Source organism: Jaculus jaculus, chromosome 1 (genome assembly GCF_020740685.1).
Source record: "Jaculus jaculus isolate mJacJac1 chromosome 1, mJacJac1.mat.Y.cur, whole genome shotgun sequence".
NCBI lineage: Eukaryota > Metazoa > Chordata > Mammalia > Rodentia > Dipodidae > Jaculus > Jaculus jaculus.
Window position 1 is genome coordinate 87,559,134 of NC_059102.1, and position 12,875 is coordinate 87,572,008.

At 41.5% G+C, this 12,875-nt stretch overlaps 1 protein-coding gene and 1 non-coding gene across 3 annotated transcripts in view; both read left to right on the plus strand.

Moving 5' to 3' along the window:
- The window catches only part of Dennd4c (DENN domain containing 4C), a 143,715-nt gene that overhangs the window by 61,562 nt on the left and 69,278 nt on the right, over window positions 1-12,875 (plus strand). For both annotated transcript variants that reach the window (XM_045148693.1, XM_045148685.1), the window contains exons 10-13: window positions 482-657; window positions 4,384-4,484; window positions 6,675-6,893; window positions 10,462-10,607. In XM_045148693.1, the coding sequence (XP_045004628.1) occupies window positions 482-657; window positions 4,384-4,484; window positions 6,675-6,893; window positions 10,462-10,607 (642 nt within the window). The remainder of the gene's footprint in view (window positions 1-481; window positions 658-4,383; window positions 4,485-6,674; window positions 6,894-10,461; window positions 10,608-12,875) is intronic.
- Window positions 10,008-10,137, plus strand: LOC123457856. Its single transcript, XR_006635216.1, has one exon. It is a non-coding gene; the product is annotated as a small nucleolar RNA SNORA22 (small nucleolar RNA).

Genomic DNA, 12,875 nt, shown 5'->3' on the forward strand with positions numbered 1-12,875 from the left:
CCTGAGCCAGAGTGAGACCCTACCTCGAAAAACCAAAAAAAAAAAAAAAAAAAAAAGAAAAGAATTGGGGGAAAATTTGGGAAGAACTAACCTCAAAGAGCTTTTAGCAATTTAATTGTATTGTGGTCATTATTGTGCTTGAAAACCTAAATCACATTGCTTTGTAGTATTGCTTAATAATAGTTTTAGTCATTTATTTTCATTTTATTTATTTATTTTTTTTTGATTTTTCGAGGTAGGGTCTCACTCTAGCCCAGGCTGACCTGCAACTCACTATGTAGTCTCAGGCTGGCCTTGAACTCATCATGGCGATCCTCCTACCTCTGCCTCTCCAGTGCTGGGATTAAAAGCGTGTGCCACCACACCCGGCTTAATCATTTATTTTTTGAATGAAATTTAAGACTAAAAGTAGACTTCACTGCTTTTCTATGGTTTCATTGAAAATTTAAATTTGGTTAACTTTTTGAAATTTTTCCCCCAGATGATCTTTCCATTTCAGTGGCAGTGTCCATATATTCCCCTGTGTCCTCTGTCACTGGCTGGAGTGCTTAGTGCACCTTTACCATTTATAGTTGGAGTTGACTCAAGGTATTTTGATCTTCATGACCCACCACAAGATGTTGTCTGCATTGACTTGGATACAAACACGTTATATATGTAAGTGGATTCATCTGTTATCTACCATTTATAGTTTCATCATAGTTAGTTATTAGGAAACATCTAGAAATAAGTTTTATTGTTTTAAGTTTTTTTAAATTTTCTTTTTTTTAGCGAGAACGAGAGAGAAAATTGGCAAGGCATCATCTAGTACAATCAAATGCTAGATGCTTGTGCCACCTAGTGGGCATGTGCAACCTTGCACTTGCCTCACCTTTGTGCATCTGGCTAATGTGGGATCTGGAGAGTTGAACATGGGTACTTAGGCTTCACAGGCAGGCACCTTAACCTCTAAGCCATTTCTCCAGCCTTCCCCCCACACCTTTTTTTTTTCAGAGAGAGAAACAGAGCGAGAGGAGAGATAGAGAATTTTTTAAAGCCTTTAAAAATATATTCTATTTATTTATTTGAGAGAGAGAGAGAGAATGGGCATGCCAGGGCCTCTAGCCACACTGCAAACGAACTCCAGACACTAGCACCACCTTGTGCATCTGGTTTATGTGGGTGCTGGGGAATTGAACCGAGGTCCTTTGACTTTGCAGGCAAGTGCCTTAACCACTAAGCCATCTCTCCAGCTTTTTTTAAAGGCTTTTTGAGGTAGGGTTTTGCACTACCCCAGTCTGACCTGGAATTCACTATGTAGTCTCAGAGTGGCCTTAAACTCACAGCAATCCTTCTCTCTGCCTCCCAAGTGCTGGGAGTAAAGGTGTGTGCCGCTCTGCCTGGCAAGTATTTACTTTATTTATTTTTTAAAATATATTTTTTATTTTTATTTGTTTATTTGAGAGAGAGAGAATGGGCATGCCAGGGCCTCCAGTCATTGCAAATGAACTCCAGATGCATGCACCCCCTTGTGCATCTGGCTTATTTGGGTCCTGGAGAGTCAACTGGAATTCTTTGGTTTTGCAGACAAATGCCTTAACTGCTAAGCCATCTCTCCGGCCCAAATTTTTACTTTTTAAAGTATGGTGTTTTTGAATGTTGCTAATAAATAGTCATCTTTAATGCAGTAATTCTCAAGTATGGTTTCTTTATTTTTCTGTGTGCTTTTACAAAGCATGTTCAAAATTAAAATAATTTTATATTTAGTTAATATTAATGGTAGGAGACATTTGTGTTTATAAAAAGAGAATATAGGTTTGAAAGAAGATATTACTGCTTTTAGAGCTTAAGAGATGATATGTCTTTTAGGCTTAATTCAAAATTATAAGTAAAGGGCCGGAGAGATGGCTTAGCTGTTAAAGGCACTTGTTTGCAAAGCCTGATGGCCCTGGTTCGATTCCCCCTTACCCACTGAAAGCCGTACATCTGGAGTTTGTTTATAGTGAAGGAAGTCTTAGTGCTCCCTTACTCTCTCCATCTACCTTACCCCTCTCAAATAAAGAAATAAATATTTTAAATTATGAGTAAAACTGGCTTAGCTGTGTGAATCTTAATCACAGCATTATACCATTTTCCTAGATGTCTGGATTTAAATAAATAAAAATAAATTCATTGCGTAGACATTCAAATCATCAAAGTCTGTGTTTGCTGAAGATGATAACACAGCAGTGCTGTAGCTGAGGGCTCTTTAGGCACAGCACATCATACACAGCACATACGTAACAGAAACAGCTCTGGATGGATATTGAGAACCCCTGCTCCCTAAGTAGGAAGTAGAGAGAGAAAGAGAGAGAGAGAGAGAGAGAGAGAGAGGATTGGCCTTAGGCACTGACAATTGAACACCAGACACTTGCACTATCTAGTGGACATGTGCGAACTTGTGTTTTTGGGCATCTGGCTAACGTGGGATCTGGATCCTTAGGCTTCACAGGCAAGCGCTTTAACCACTAAGCCATCTCTGCAGGACTAAAATATGTCTTTTTGGAAAAAAATTTTTTTTAAATGTTTTTTGTTTTTTCAAGGTAGGGTCTCGCTTCTATTCCAGGCTGACCTGTAATTCACTATGTAGTCTTAGGTTAGATTGGCCTTGAATGCACAGCAGTCCTCCTACCTGTGCTTCCTGAGTGCTGGGACTAAAGGTGTGTACCACCACACCTGGCTAAAAATATTTTTATTTCTTTATTTGTGAGAGAGATAGAATGAGTGTGGGTGCTCCAGGGCTTCTGCCACTGCAAATGAACTGCAGACTGTGTTAGGTATGGAACCAAACCCATACCTCAGGCTTTGCAAGCACCTTTAACATTGTGTTGAATCATCTCTGCAACCCAAAATACATCTTTTAAAAGTATCTGGCACAAGCCAGGTATGTATGGTAGTGTTTAGTCCCAGCACTCAGAAGGCAGAGGTAGGAGTATCCCTGTAAGTTCAAGGCCAGGCTGAGATTATGGAGTGAGTTGCAGGTCAGTCTGGGCTAGAGTGAGACCCTCTCCCTCTCCCTTACCCCTTCCCCTCAAGAATATATGGAACATAAAGGAAGTGTTAGTCCTTTTATTGGTCAATTGTCTGTTCAGGAAAGATAGTATTTTTGTCTGTGCTTGTAGTTTTATCAGCCAGGAATTACTTGAAGTTAATTTTACTTGGAGTTTCTTAGAATGTGCTGGTAATCTACATTCAAACATTAAACCTAAGCCTAAAGACTGGCAGAATTGACATCACTGTGGACTTGGGGATGATCCTTTCTCCTCTGGTTGGATCTAAGACAAGCCAGTCTTACATGAGTCTCAGTTTTATTTGGATATGTCAGTTCTAACGCTACTTGATGTGTTATCCTCTCAGATGCCTTTAAAATTCAAGGCTCTGTTAATCCTTAGGGCAGATGTGGCCTTATTATTACTGTGGATTTCTAATCACAGAAGAATTTCCTAGCTTTCTTACCAGCTAAGTTATAAATTTAAAAGAAAAACTTCTGGGCTGGAGAGATGGCTCAGAGGTTAAAAGCAGTTAAAAAAAAAAAAAAAAAAAGGTGCTTGCCTGCAAAGCTTAACGACCTGGGTTTTGATTCCCCAGTACCCACATAAAGCTAGATGAACAAAGTGGTACATTTATCTGGAGTTTGTTTGCAGCAGCTGGAGGCCCTAGGGTGCCCATTCTCTCTGTCTGTCTCTCTTCTCCTTATCTTTTTCTGCTTGCAAATAAATTTAATATATATTAAGGCCAGGCATGGTGGCACATGCCTTTAATCTCAGCACTTGTGAGGCAGATGTGGGAGGATCAGAATTACTGTGATTTTGAGGCCACCCTGACTACAGAGTTAGTCCCAGGTCAGCTTGGGCTAAGAGACTGCCTTAAAAACAACAATAACAAAAAAAAAATAATTATTATTTTAAAGAAGAAATGAAAAACTTGTAAGAAGAGCACTTTTCAAAGCCATTGTCTCTGCTATATTTCATATTCCTGACTTATAAAATTTTAGGGCTTGGGGATGCAGCTCACTTAGTACGATGCTTGCCTAGCATGTATGGAGTCCTGGTTTTATCCCTTCCGTACACCACATAAAACTAGGCATGGTGACACACCATTATTCTAAAATCCATACTTCAAGCCAGTATTGCATTTCTTACTCTAGCCTTGAAATATTTGTGTTGGAGGATTGGAATGAGATAATCAGATTTGACTGAAGTGAACTGCCATGAAGGGAGAAAGTCTTGAAAAGCATTTATTCACACTGCCTTTGCAAATTATAAGTGAATTCATAGATCCTTTCCCTTTGAAGTTTGACAGAAGAATTTTGTTTAGTAAAAGTTGATTTTGAATAACAGATTTTATTATCTTCTTACTTAACAGATCAGATGAAAAGAAGAACATGAACTGGAAGCAGCTTCCTAAAAAGCCATGCAAAAATCTAGTTGGTACCTTAAAGAGATTATATCCCCAACTACGTGCAGGTAAATGCAAGGAAGAAGAATTTGGAGAGGAGGCCACTGAGAATCAAACCTAAGCAGGGAGTTTTCCTTTGGTGGACTTTCTGATATTTTTTAATTTATTTTTTGACAATTTCATATATACATATAGTGTATTTTGATCATTATTCTCTCTTATCCCCCTCGTAATAAACTTCTTATTCTCAACTAATACCCTTCCTACTTTCATTTTTTATTTTAATTATTATTTTTTGGGGGGGACAGGTTTTTCAAGGTAGAGTCTCACTCTGGCCCAGGCTGACCTGGAATTAACTATGTAGTCTCAGGGTGGCATAGAACTCATAGCTATCCTTGTACTTCTGCCTCCTGAGTGCTAGGATTAAAGGCGTGCACTACCATGCCCAGCTATTTTAATTAAACAAAATATTTTTGTGGGCTTTTTTGTTGTTGTTTTGTTTTGTGTTTGAGGTCGGGTCTCATTTTAACTCAGGCTGACCTGGAACTCACTAGTCCTAGACTGGCCCCAAACTCACAGTGGTCCTCCTGTTTCTGCCTTCCCAAGTGCTGGGATTAAAGGCATGGGCCACCATGATGACTAAAAAATATTTTTATTTATTTGTGAGGAGAGAAGACAGAATGACTATAGGCATGCCAGTGCTTCTTGCTGCTGCAAACAAACTTCAGATGCATGTGCTACTTTGTGCATCTGGTTTCACGTGGGGTACTGAGGAATTGAACTTGGGTTGTCTGGCTTTGCAAGCAAGTGCCTTTAACCACTGAGTTACCTTCCAAGCCCTATTTATTGTAATTTAAAAAAAAATTGTGACTCGCTGAGTTAATGCTTGCATGAGCATGGGTGGGAAGTTTAGTGGACAACTTACCAGTGGCTACACCACTGAAGAACATAACCCTGCCCTGGCAACCATTCACTGCCAATAGCACTTTTATGATTCCCTCCTCCATCCACGTGGAGTGGTGACTTGCTCACTCTTGGGCAGGAAATTACAGCTGCTGTGAGTTTGTAGATGTAATGGTCATAGTGTTCAGGAGATAGCAGGCTGTACCCATCCTCCCCATCCCCCACCCTTCTTCCTTTAAGTTCCCTGAGCCTTGGAAGGAACAATACAGAACTCCTGTTTAGGGCCAAGCACACAGTAATCCAGTCAGACAGCAGGTGGCTGTCATTATAACAGTTATACCACTAGTGCACCATTGAGCGCATCTAACATGGCAGGTCAGTTGTAGAGCATACGTGCTCCCCTGCCGATGAAGAGTGTTGCTTTTCTTCCCTGCAGTCTGCCACTATGAAAGCTAGGCAGCAGCTCCCCTCTTTGTTTGAGACATGAGGCCCAGGATGCCTCAACTCAAACTCTTTCTTTTTTTTTTGTTTTTGTTTTTTCAAAGTAGGATCTCACTCTAGCCCAGGCTGACCTGGAATTCACTATGGAGTCTCAGCCTGGCCTTGAACTCACAATCCTACTACCTCTGCCTCCCGAGTGCTGGGATTAAAGGTGTGTGTCACCACACCTGGCTCAACTCAAATTCTTTATAGCCAGGGATGACTTTGAACTTCTGACCCTTCCTCCCCACCCAGTGCTGGGGTTACAGGTGTGCACTAACATGTCCATCTTACATAGTGCTAAGGAGTAAACCTAGGGCCTCATACATGGGAGGCAAGAACACTACCAACTGAGCTACATCCCAGGCCCTTGTGCAGGCAGGCCTGTGTGTATGTAAGTCAGGAACTCTTGTTGTCTAGGCTGGCCTCCAGTTTGCTCCATAGCCAAAGATGACCTGGAGGGCCCTATATCTGTAATCCCAGCACTAGGGAGGCTAAGACAGGAAGGTGTAGGAGCCTGAAGCCAGGCTGGTTTACATATACATAGCAAGGATATAGTAAGACTGTGACTCCTCCACTCCCCTAAAAAGTTAGGGGCTTTGACTATTACTTAAATAGGTACCTTCGGGACTGGAGAGATTGTTCAGTAGTTAAGGTGCTTGTTTGCAAAGCCTGACGGCTTGGGTTCAGTTTTCCAGTACCCACGTAAAGCCAGATGCACAAAGTGGCACATGTGTCTGGAGCTCATTTATAATGACAAGAGACCCTTGTACATTCATGCTCTCTTTGTCTGTCTGTCTCAGTTTACAAATAAACAAACATTTAAGCAATATATATATATAAAGGTTGTATTTTGTTTTTACTGCCTTTTTCAGTTCACCAAAAAACTCAAGAAATTTCAGCAATCGAGATGACTCCAATTGAAGCAGATTTCTCTTGGCAAAAAAAGATGACACAACTTGAGATGGAAATCCAAGAGGCATTTTTGCGATTTATGGCGTCCATTTTAAAAGGATATAGGACATATCTCAGACCAATCACAGAGGCTCCATCGAATAAAGCCACAGCTGTAGACTCATTGTTTGATCGCCAGGGTGAGTAGCACTGAAGTTAGTTGCTTATTTATTTATGTGTGAGAGAGAAAATGATTGGTGCACTGGAGCCTCCAGCCACTGCAAATGAACCCTACATTCATGTACCACCCTGTGCATCTGGCTTACGTGGGTTCTGGGGAATCAAGCCTGGGTCCTTAGCCTTCACAGGCAAGTGTCTTAACCACTAAGCCATCTCTCCAGCCCACAGTAGCTTTTACTTGTAATAAAAAATATTTTCTGGCATGGAGCACTTGTTGTGCAACATGAAGACCTGAGGTCAGATTTGCAGCACCCACATACATGCTGGGAACAGTGATGCGCACCTATAATCCCAGCACTAGAGAGGTTGAAATAGATGGGTTCCAGGGACAAGCTGGCTGCTAGACTAGCCAAAATTGGTGAGCTCTAGGTTCAAGTGAGAGATTGTGTTTCAGTAAATAAGATGAAAAGTGATGTTCACACCTGGTTTTCTCTCACACACACACACACACACACACACACACACACATGCACATACACACAAAAATATTTCCTCTTTGTTATTGTTACAGAAGTATTTATTTCAAGCTGTGTGTGGTGGTACATTCCTTTAATCCCTGAACTCAGGAGGCAGAGGTAGTAGGATAGCTGTGAGTTTGAGGCCAGCCTGAGACTATATAGTAAATTCCAGGTCAGTGTGGGATACAGTGAGACCCTACCATCCCCCACAACTGCTAAGTCCAAAGTCTCATCTGAGATGCTAAACAGTATTTTAACCATGAGTCTTATAAAACTTAAGACACTAGTTACTTTTTTATTTTTTGGTTTTTCAAGGTAGGGTCTCATTCTAGCCCAGGCTGACCTGAAATTCACTCTGGAGTCTCAGGCTGGCCTTGAACTCATCATGGCAATCAAATACCTCTGCCTCCTGAGTGCTGGGATTAAAGGTGTGCGCCACCACGCCCAAGTTAACATTTTTCTAACATATAAAGTTAACATTTTTCTAACAAGATAACATTTTTCTAACATATAATGGTATAGAGTAAACATTCTCATTCTGAAAGGGGGGAATGAGAGCATAGTAAAGAAAGATTGGACCAAAAGCAAGAACAAAACCAGCAAGGAAAACACCAAATTCCGCAGCTCCCTGTTCAGTATATGACTATGATGAGTTCCTCTGGGCTCCACAGGGTTTGGCTATCTGTGCCCCTCCAGCTGTGCTGCCTATAGTCTTTCTCCTGGGCAGAATCCACTCAGAGCCTGTAGTTTTCCTTGCAAAATAGCCCAATGTCCTGGTATCTCCAAGTCCTGAAGTCTCCATTGCAATTTAGGGTTCTTCTTCCCAGCTTCACACAGTGGTCTCAGGGCCTCCTTTCAGGGATGCTGAGTCTGCCTCACATTGCTTCACCTCAGTGGCTATCTAAAACCACGGTGTAATGCTCTGTGACACCCTAGAGCTTGGATATTTCATTCTTCCAAAACAAACCCTCTGTGGGCAATGCTGACAAGTTTTGTGGCCAGATGGGATGAAGCCTGGCCTTGGATCTCAGTTGTAGTAGGCACTGTATGCTGACACTGGGGAGCAGAGACCACCTCCAGCCTTCTTCCCTCAGGCCTTTCTTATGAAAACAATTTGTATTCTTTCTATTGAGTTTTCAATGGCTTGGATGTTTCCCTCAGGGCATCTTCCCTCCCCCATCCTCCCCCCCAGGCAGGGTTTCACTCTAGTCCAGGCTAACCTATTAGTCTCAGGGTGGCCTTGGAACTCATGGCTATCCTCCTACCTCTGTCTCCCGAGTGCTGGGATTAAAGGCCCCTTTGCTTATGTTTCTTTCTTTGCCACACTACATTTTTCATATCTTTATTCACTATATTTTGTTGTCTTTCAATATAAATCTGAATCACAGCACCAAAAAGAAGCATGACACAGATTCTGTGCCATTCTGCCTCTGTCACACACATTAGCCTATTACTTTAAATTCAGTTTCACTCATGTTCTCAGGACACAGGCAGAGTGCAGTCAGATTCTTTGCCAGAATATCACATGCTCTAGCCCTGTTCCTTATAAGCATGTCATTTCCCCCTCTGAAAACTCATTTGATCAGCCTCCACAGTCCATATTTCACTCATCCCTCTGGTCTTCCAAATTCCCATCAGAATGGTCCACTAAGCTCTTTTTACAGCATTGTAAGACTTCTGTAGTTCAAAGTTCCAAATCTGGACCGGAGGGCTGGTTTAGCGGTGCTAGCCTACAGAACTAAAGGACCCAGGTTTGATTCCCTAGGACCTACATAAGCCAGATGCACAAGGTGGCACATGCTTCAGGAGTTTGTTTGCAGTGGCTGAAGTCCTAGTGTGCTCATTCTCTCTCTTCTCTGTCTGCCTCTCTTTCTCTCTGCCTCTTTCTTTCTTTCTTTCTTTTTTTTTTTTTTTTTTTTTGGTTTTTCAAGGCAGGGTCTCACTCTAGCTCAGGCTGACCTGGAATTCACTCTGCATTCTCAGGGTGGCCTCAAACTCACGGCGATCCTCCTACCTCTGCCTCCCGAGTGCTGGGATTAAAGGCATGCACTGCCATGCCCGGCTTCTCTCTGCCTCTTTTTCTCTCAAATATAAATAAAAATAAAATGTTCTCAAGCCTTTCACATTCCTCTCTCAGAAGACTAAGAACTACTGATTATTAGGGATAAGAATGGATTTAGTCAGAGGGTTGAACCTTAACTGAGCAGAAATTTTCACTAGGCACACAGGAATAATTACCTGATGGTGTTGGATTGAAGGCTCTAGGGTATAGGTTCCTCAGAGGAAATTCACGAGTCAGTTAAATGATTGAAAACCGTGCAGGAGAGATGACTTAGCGGTTAAGGTGTTTGCCTGCAGAGCCAAAGGACCTTGGTTTGATTCCCCAGGAGCCACGTAAACCAGATACTCAAGGGGGTATATGTGTCTGGAGTTTGTTTGCAGTGGCTGGGGGCCCTGGCGCACCCGTTCTCTCTTGCTCGCTTGCTCACGCTCTCGCTCTCTCAAATAAATAAATAAAAGTAAAGTTGTTTTTTTTTTTAATGATTGATACCAATTTCTTTGTGGTTGAACCGGGCAAAAAGAGCTATATATGATAATTAAAAGTTTCTGTAACTTTTGCACAGAGAACACCCAAGTGTGCTTTATAGTTCCCTTGGTCCTGACTCTGCTAGAGTAATGTATGTTTGTTTCCTCTGCATTAAAAGTACTGTATCCTTTTAAATGTATTAAAAATATCTAGACATCATGTTACTGTAATTGTATAATAAATACGTAATTGAGTTCCCACAGTTAACCTCATTTTCCATGAACTATATAATTGCATCTAGTTGAAAGTTTAAGGGGAGCCAGGTGTGGTGGCACATACCTTTGATACCAGCACTCAGGAGGCAGAGGTAGGAGGATCATTGTGAGTTCCAGGCCAGCCTTGAAGAGATTAAAAAAGAAAAAGAAAAAAAAAAAGTTTATGTAACTGTGAATTTATATATGAGAACACAATATAGATAAGTTTAAAATGTTTTATATTTGTTCCTCTTTAAAATTTGAATTATAATTTTGTTTTCTTCATCAGGATTTTTAAAAAGTCGAGATCGTGCCTATACAAAATTCTATACCCTTTTATCCAACACACAGATTTTTATTCGTTTCATTGAAGAATGCAGTTTTGTAAGTGATAAAGATACTGGATTGGCTTTTTTTGATGACTGCATAGAGAAGGTAAAAATTTGTCGTGTATAACTGTGTTAAAAAAAAAAACAACACCATTTTGGCTTACCTGTATAATCATAATTATTGTTAGCCCAATGTAATAGGAGGAAGACAAATTATGTGTGTATGTGAGAGAGAGAGAGACAGACAGACATAGAGACCGAGATTGATTGATTCAGGACTTAAAAATCATTTTCCTAGCTGGGTGTGATGACACATACCTTTAATCCCAACACCCAAGAGGCTGAGGTAGAAGGGTCGTTATGAGTTCAAGGCCAGCCTGGGGCTACACACAATAAGTTCCAGTTCAGCCTGGGCTAGAGTGAAACCCTGCCTTAACAAAACAAAACAAAACAAGACAAAAATCACTTTCTTAGGGCCTGGAGAGAGAGCTCAGTGGTTAAAAGGTGCTTGCTTGCAAAAGCTGCCAGCCTGGGTTCAGTTCCCGAGCTGCCCGGACAGGCATTTGTTTACAGCAGCAAGAGACCCTGATGTACGCACACACACACGCACACACTTGTGTGCACAAATAAATTAAAAAAAACATTTTTTCTTTGTGATATCTAGTTACTATCTTACATGGTTAAGTTTTCTCTTGAAATCTTTGGTTTGATAATTATTTCAGTACTAAAAACATTTTCTGGCTTCTCATTTTTTAATGTAATGAATATATGAATTAGTTTTATTATTTATCTTTTAAAATATTTTTTATTTTTATTTATTTATTGGAGAGACAGAGAGAGAGAGAGAGAGGACACACCAGAACTTCCAGCCACTGCAAACTCCAGATGCATGCGCCACTTTGTGCATCTGGCTTATGTGGGTCTTGGGGGTTGAACCTGGGTCCTTTGGCTTTGCAGGCAGATGTCTTATCCACGAAGCCATTCCCCAGCCCTAGTTTTATTTAAAAAAGGTTTAGGAGGCTGCAAAGAAGGGTCAGTGGTTAAGGCACTTGCCTGCAAAACATAAGGACCTGGGTTCAGTTCCCGGTACCCTCATAAGGCCAGATGCACAAAGTGGCGCATACGTTTGCAGTGGCTAGTGGCCCTGGCATGCCCATTTTCCCCCCTGCTTACAAACAAGTAAATAAAAATATATTAAAAGGCTCTTTTTGAACTGCCTGTGTAGCTAAAGACAATCTTGAGCTCCTGATTCTCTTCCTTCTACCTCTGAGTTGCTGGAATCAAAGGCACATAGCACTGTCACTCCCACCCTTTTTTTTTTTTTTGAGATAGGTCTCACTGTGTAGCCATGGCTGGCCTGGAACTTGCTTTGTAGGCCAGGCTAGCCTTGAACTTATAGTCCTTCTACTTTTTCCCAAATGCTAGGATGACATGCATGTGACACCACACCCAGCCCTTTTAAAAAAGTATTTTATTTATTTATTTCAGAGAGAGAGAGACAGGTAGAGAGAATGGGCACACCAGGGCCTCTAGCCACTGCAAATAAACTCCAGACACATGCACCATCTTGTGCATCTGACTTACGTGGGTCCTGGGAATTGAACCTGCGTCTTTAGGCTTTGCAGGCAAGTGCCTTAACTGCTAAGCCATCTCTCCAGCTCCCTCTTTTTAAATAGATATTTTAAAGATACAGAGAGAATGGGCAGACCAGGGCTTCATGCCACTGCAGATGAACTTCAGATGCTTGCGCCCTATTATGTATATGGCTTTATGTGGGTACTGGGGAATTGAACCCTGGCCATTAGGCTCTGAAAGCAAGTGATTTAACTGCTGAGCCATTTCCCCAGCCACACGTGTGTGTGTGTGTGTGTGTGTGTGTGTGTGTGTGTGTGTGTGTGTGCGTTTTGAGGTAGAGTCTCACTCTGTAGTCCCAGGCTGGCCTGGAATCCACAGTGATTCTCCTACCTCTCTGTCTCTCAAGTACTGGGATTAAAGCTGTGCACCACCACACCCAGTTAGTAACTGAGAATATTATTTGAGATTGCTCTTGAGATTGGCTATTTTTTGTTTGTGAATAAGTTTTATGAGAGAACTAATCAAAGCCAAATGTGGTGGTACATGCCTGTAATCCCTGTATTTGGGAGGTTGAGGCAAGAGGATGATGAGTTCAAGGCTAATATTGGCTATATATCAAGTTCTAGTTTATTCCTGGCTACATAAGAGCCTATATGTATATATGTACATACATACATTCATACATACGTGTGTGTGTGTGTGTGTGTGTGTGTGTGTGTGTGTAAAAAGGGAGGGTGGGGCTGTGGAGATGGTTCAGAGGTTAAAGGCTCTTGCTTGCAAACCCTGACAGCCCAGGCTT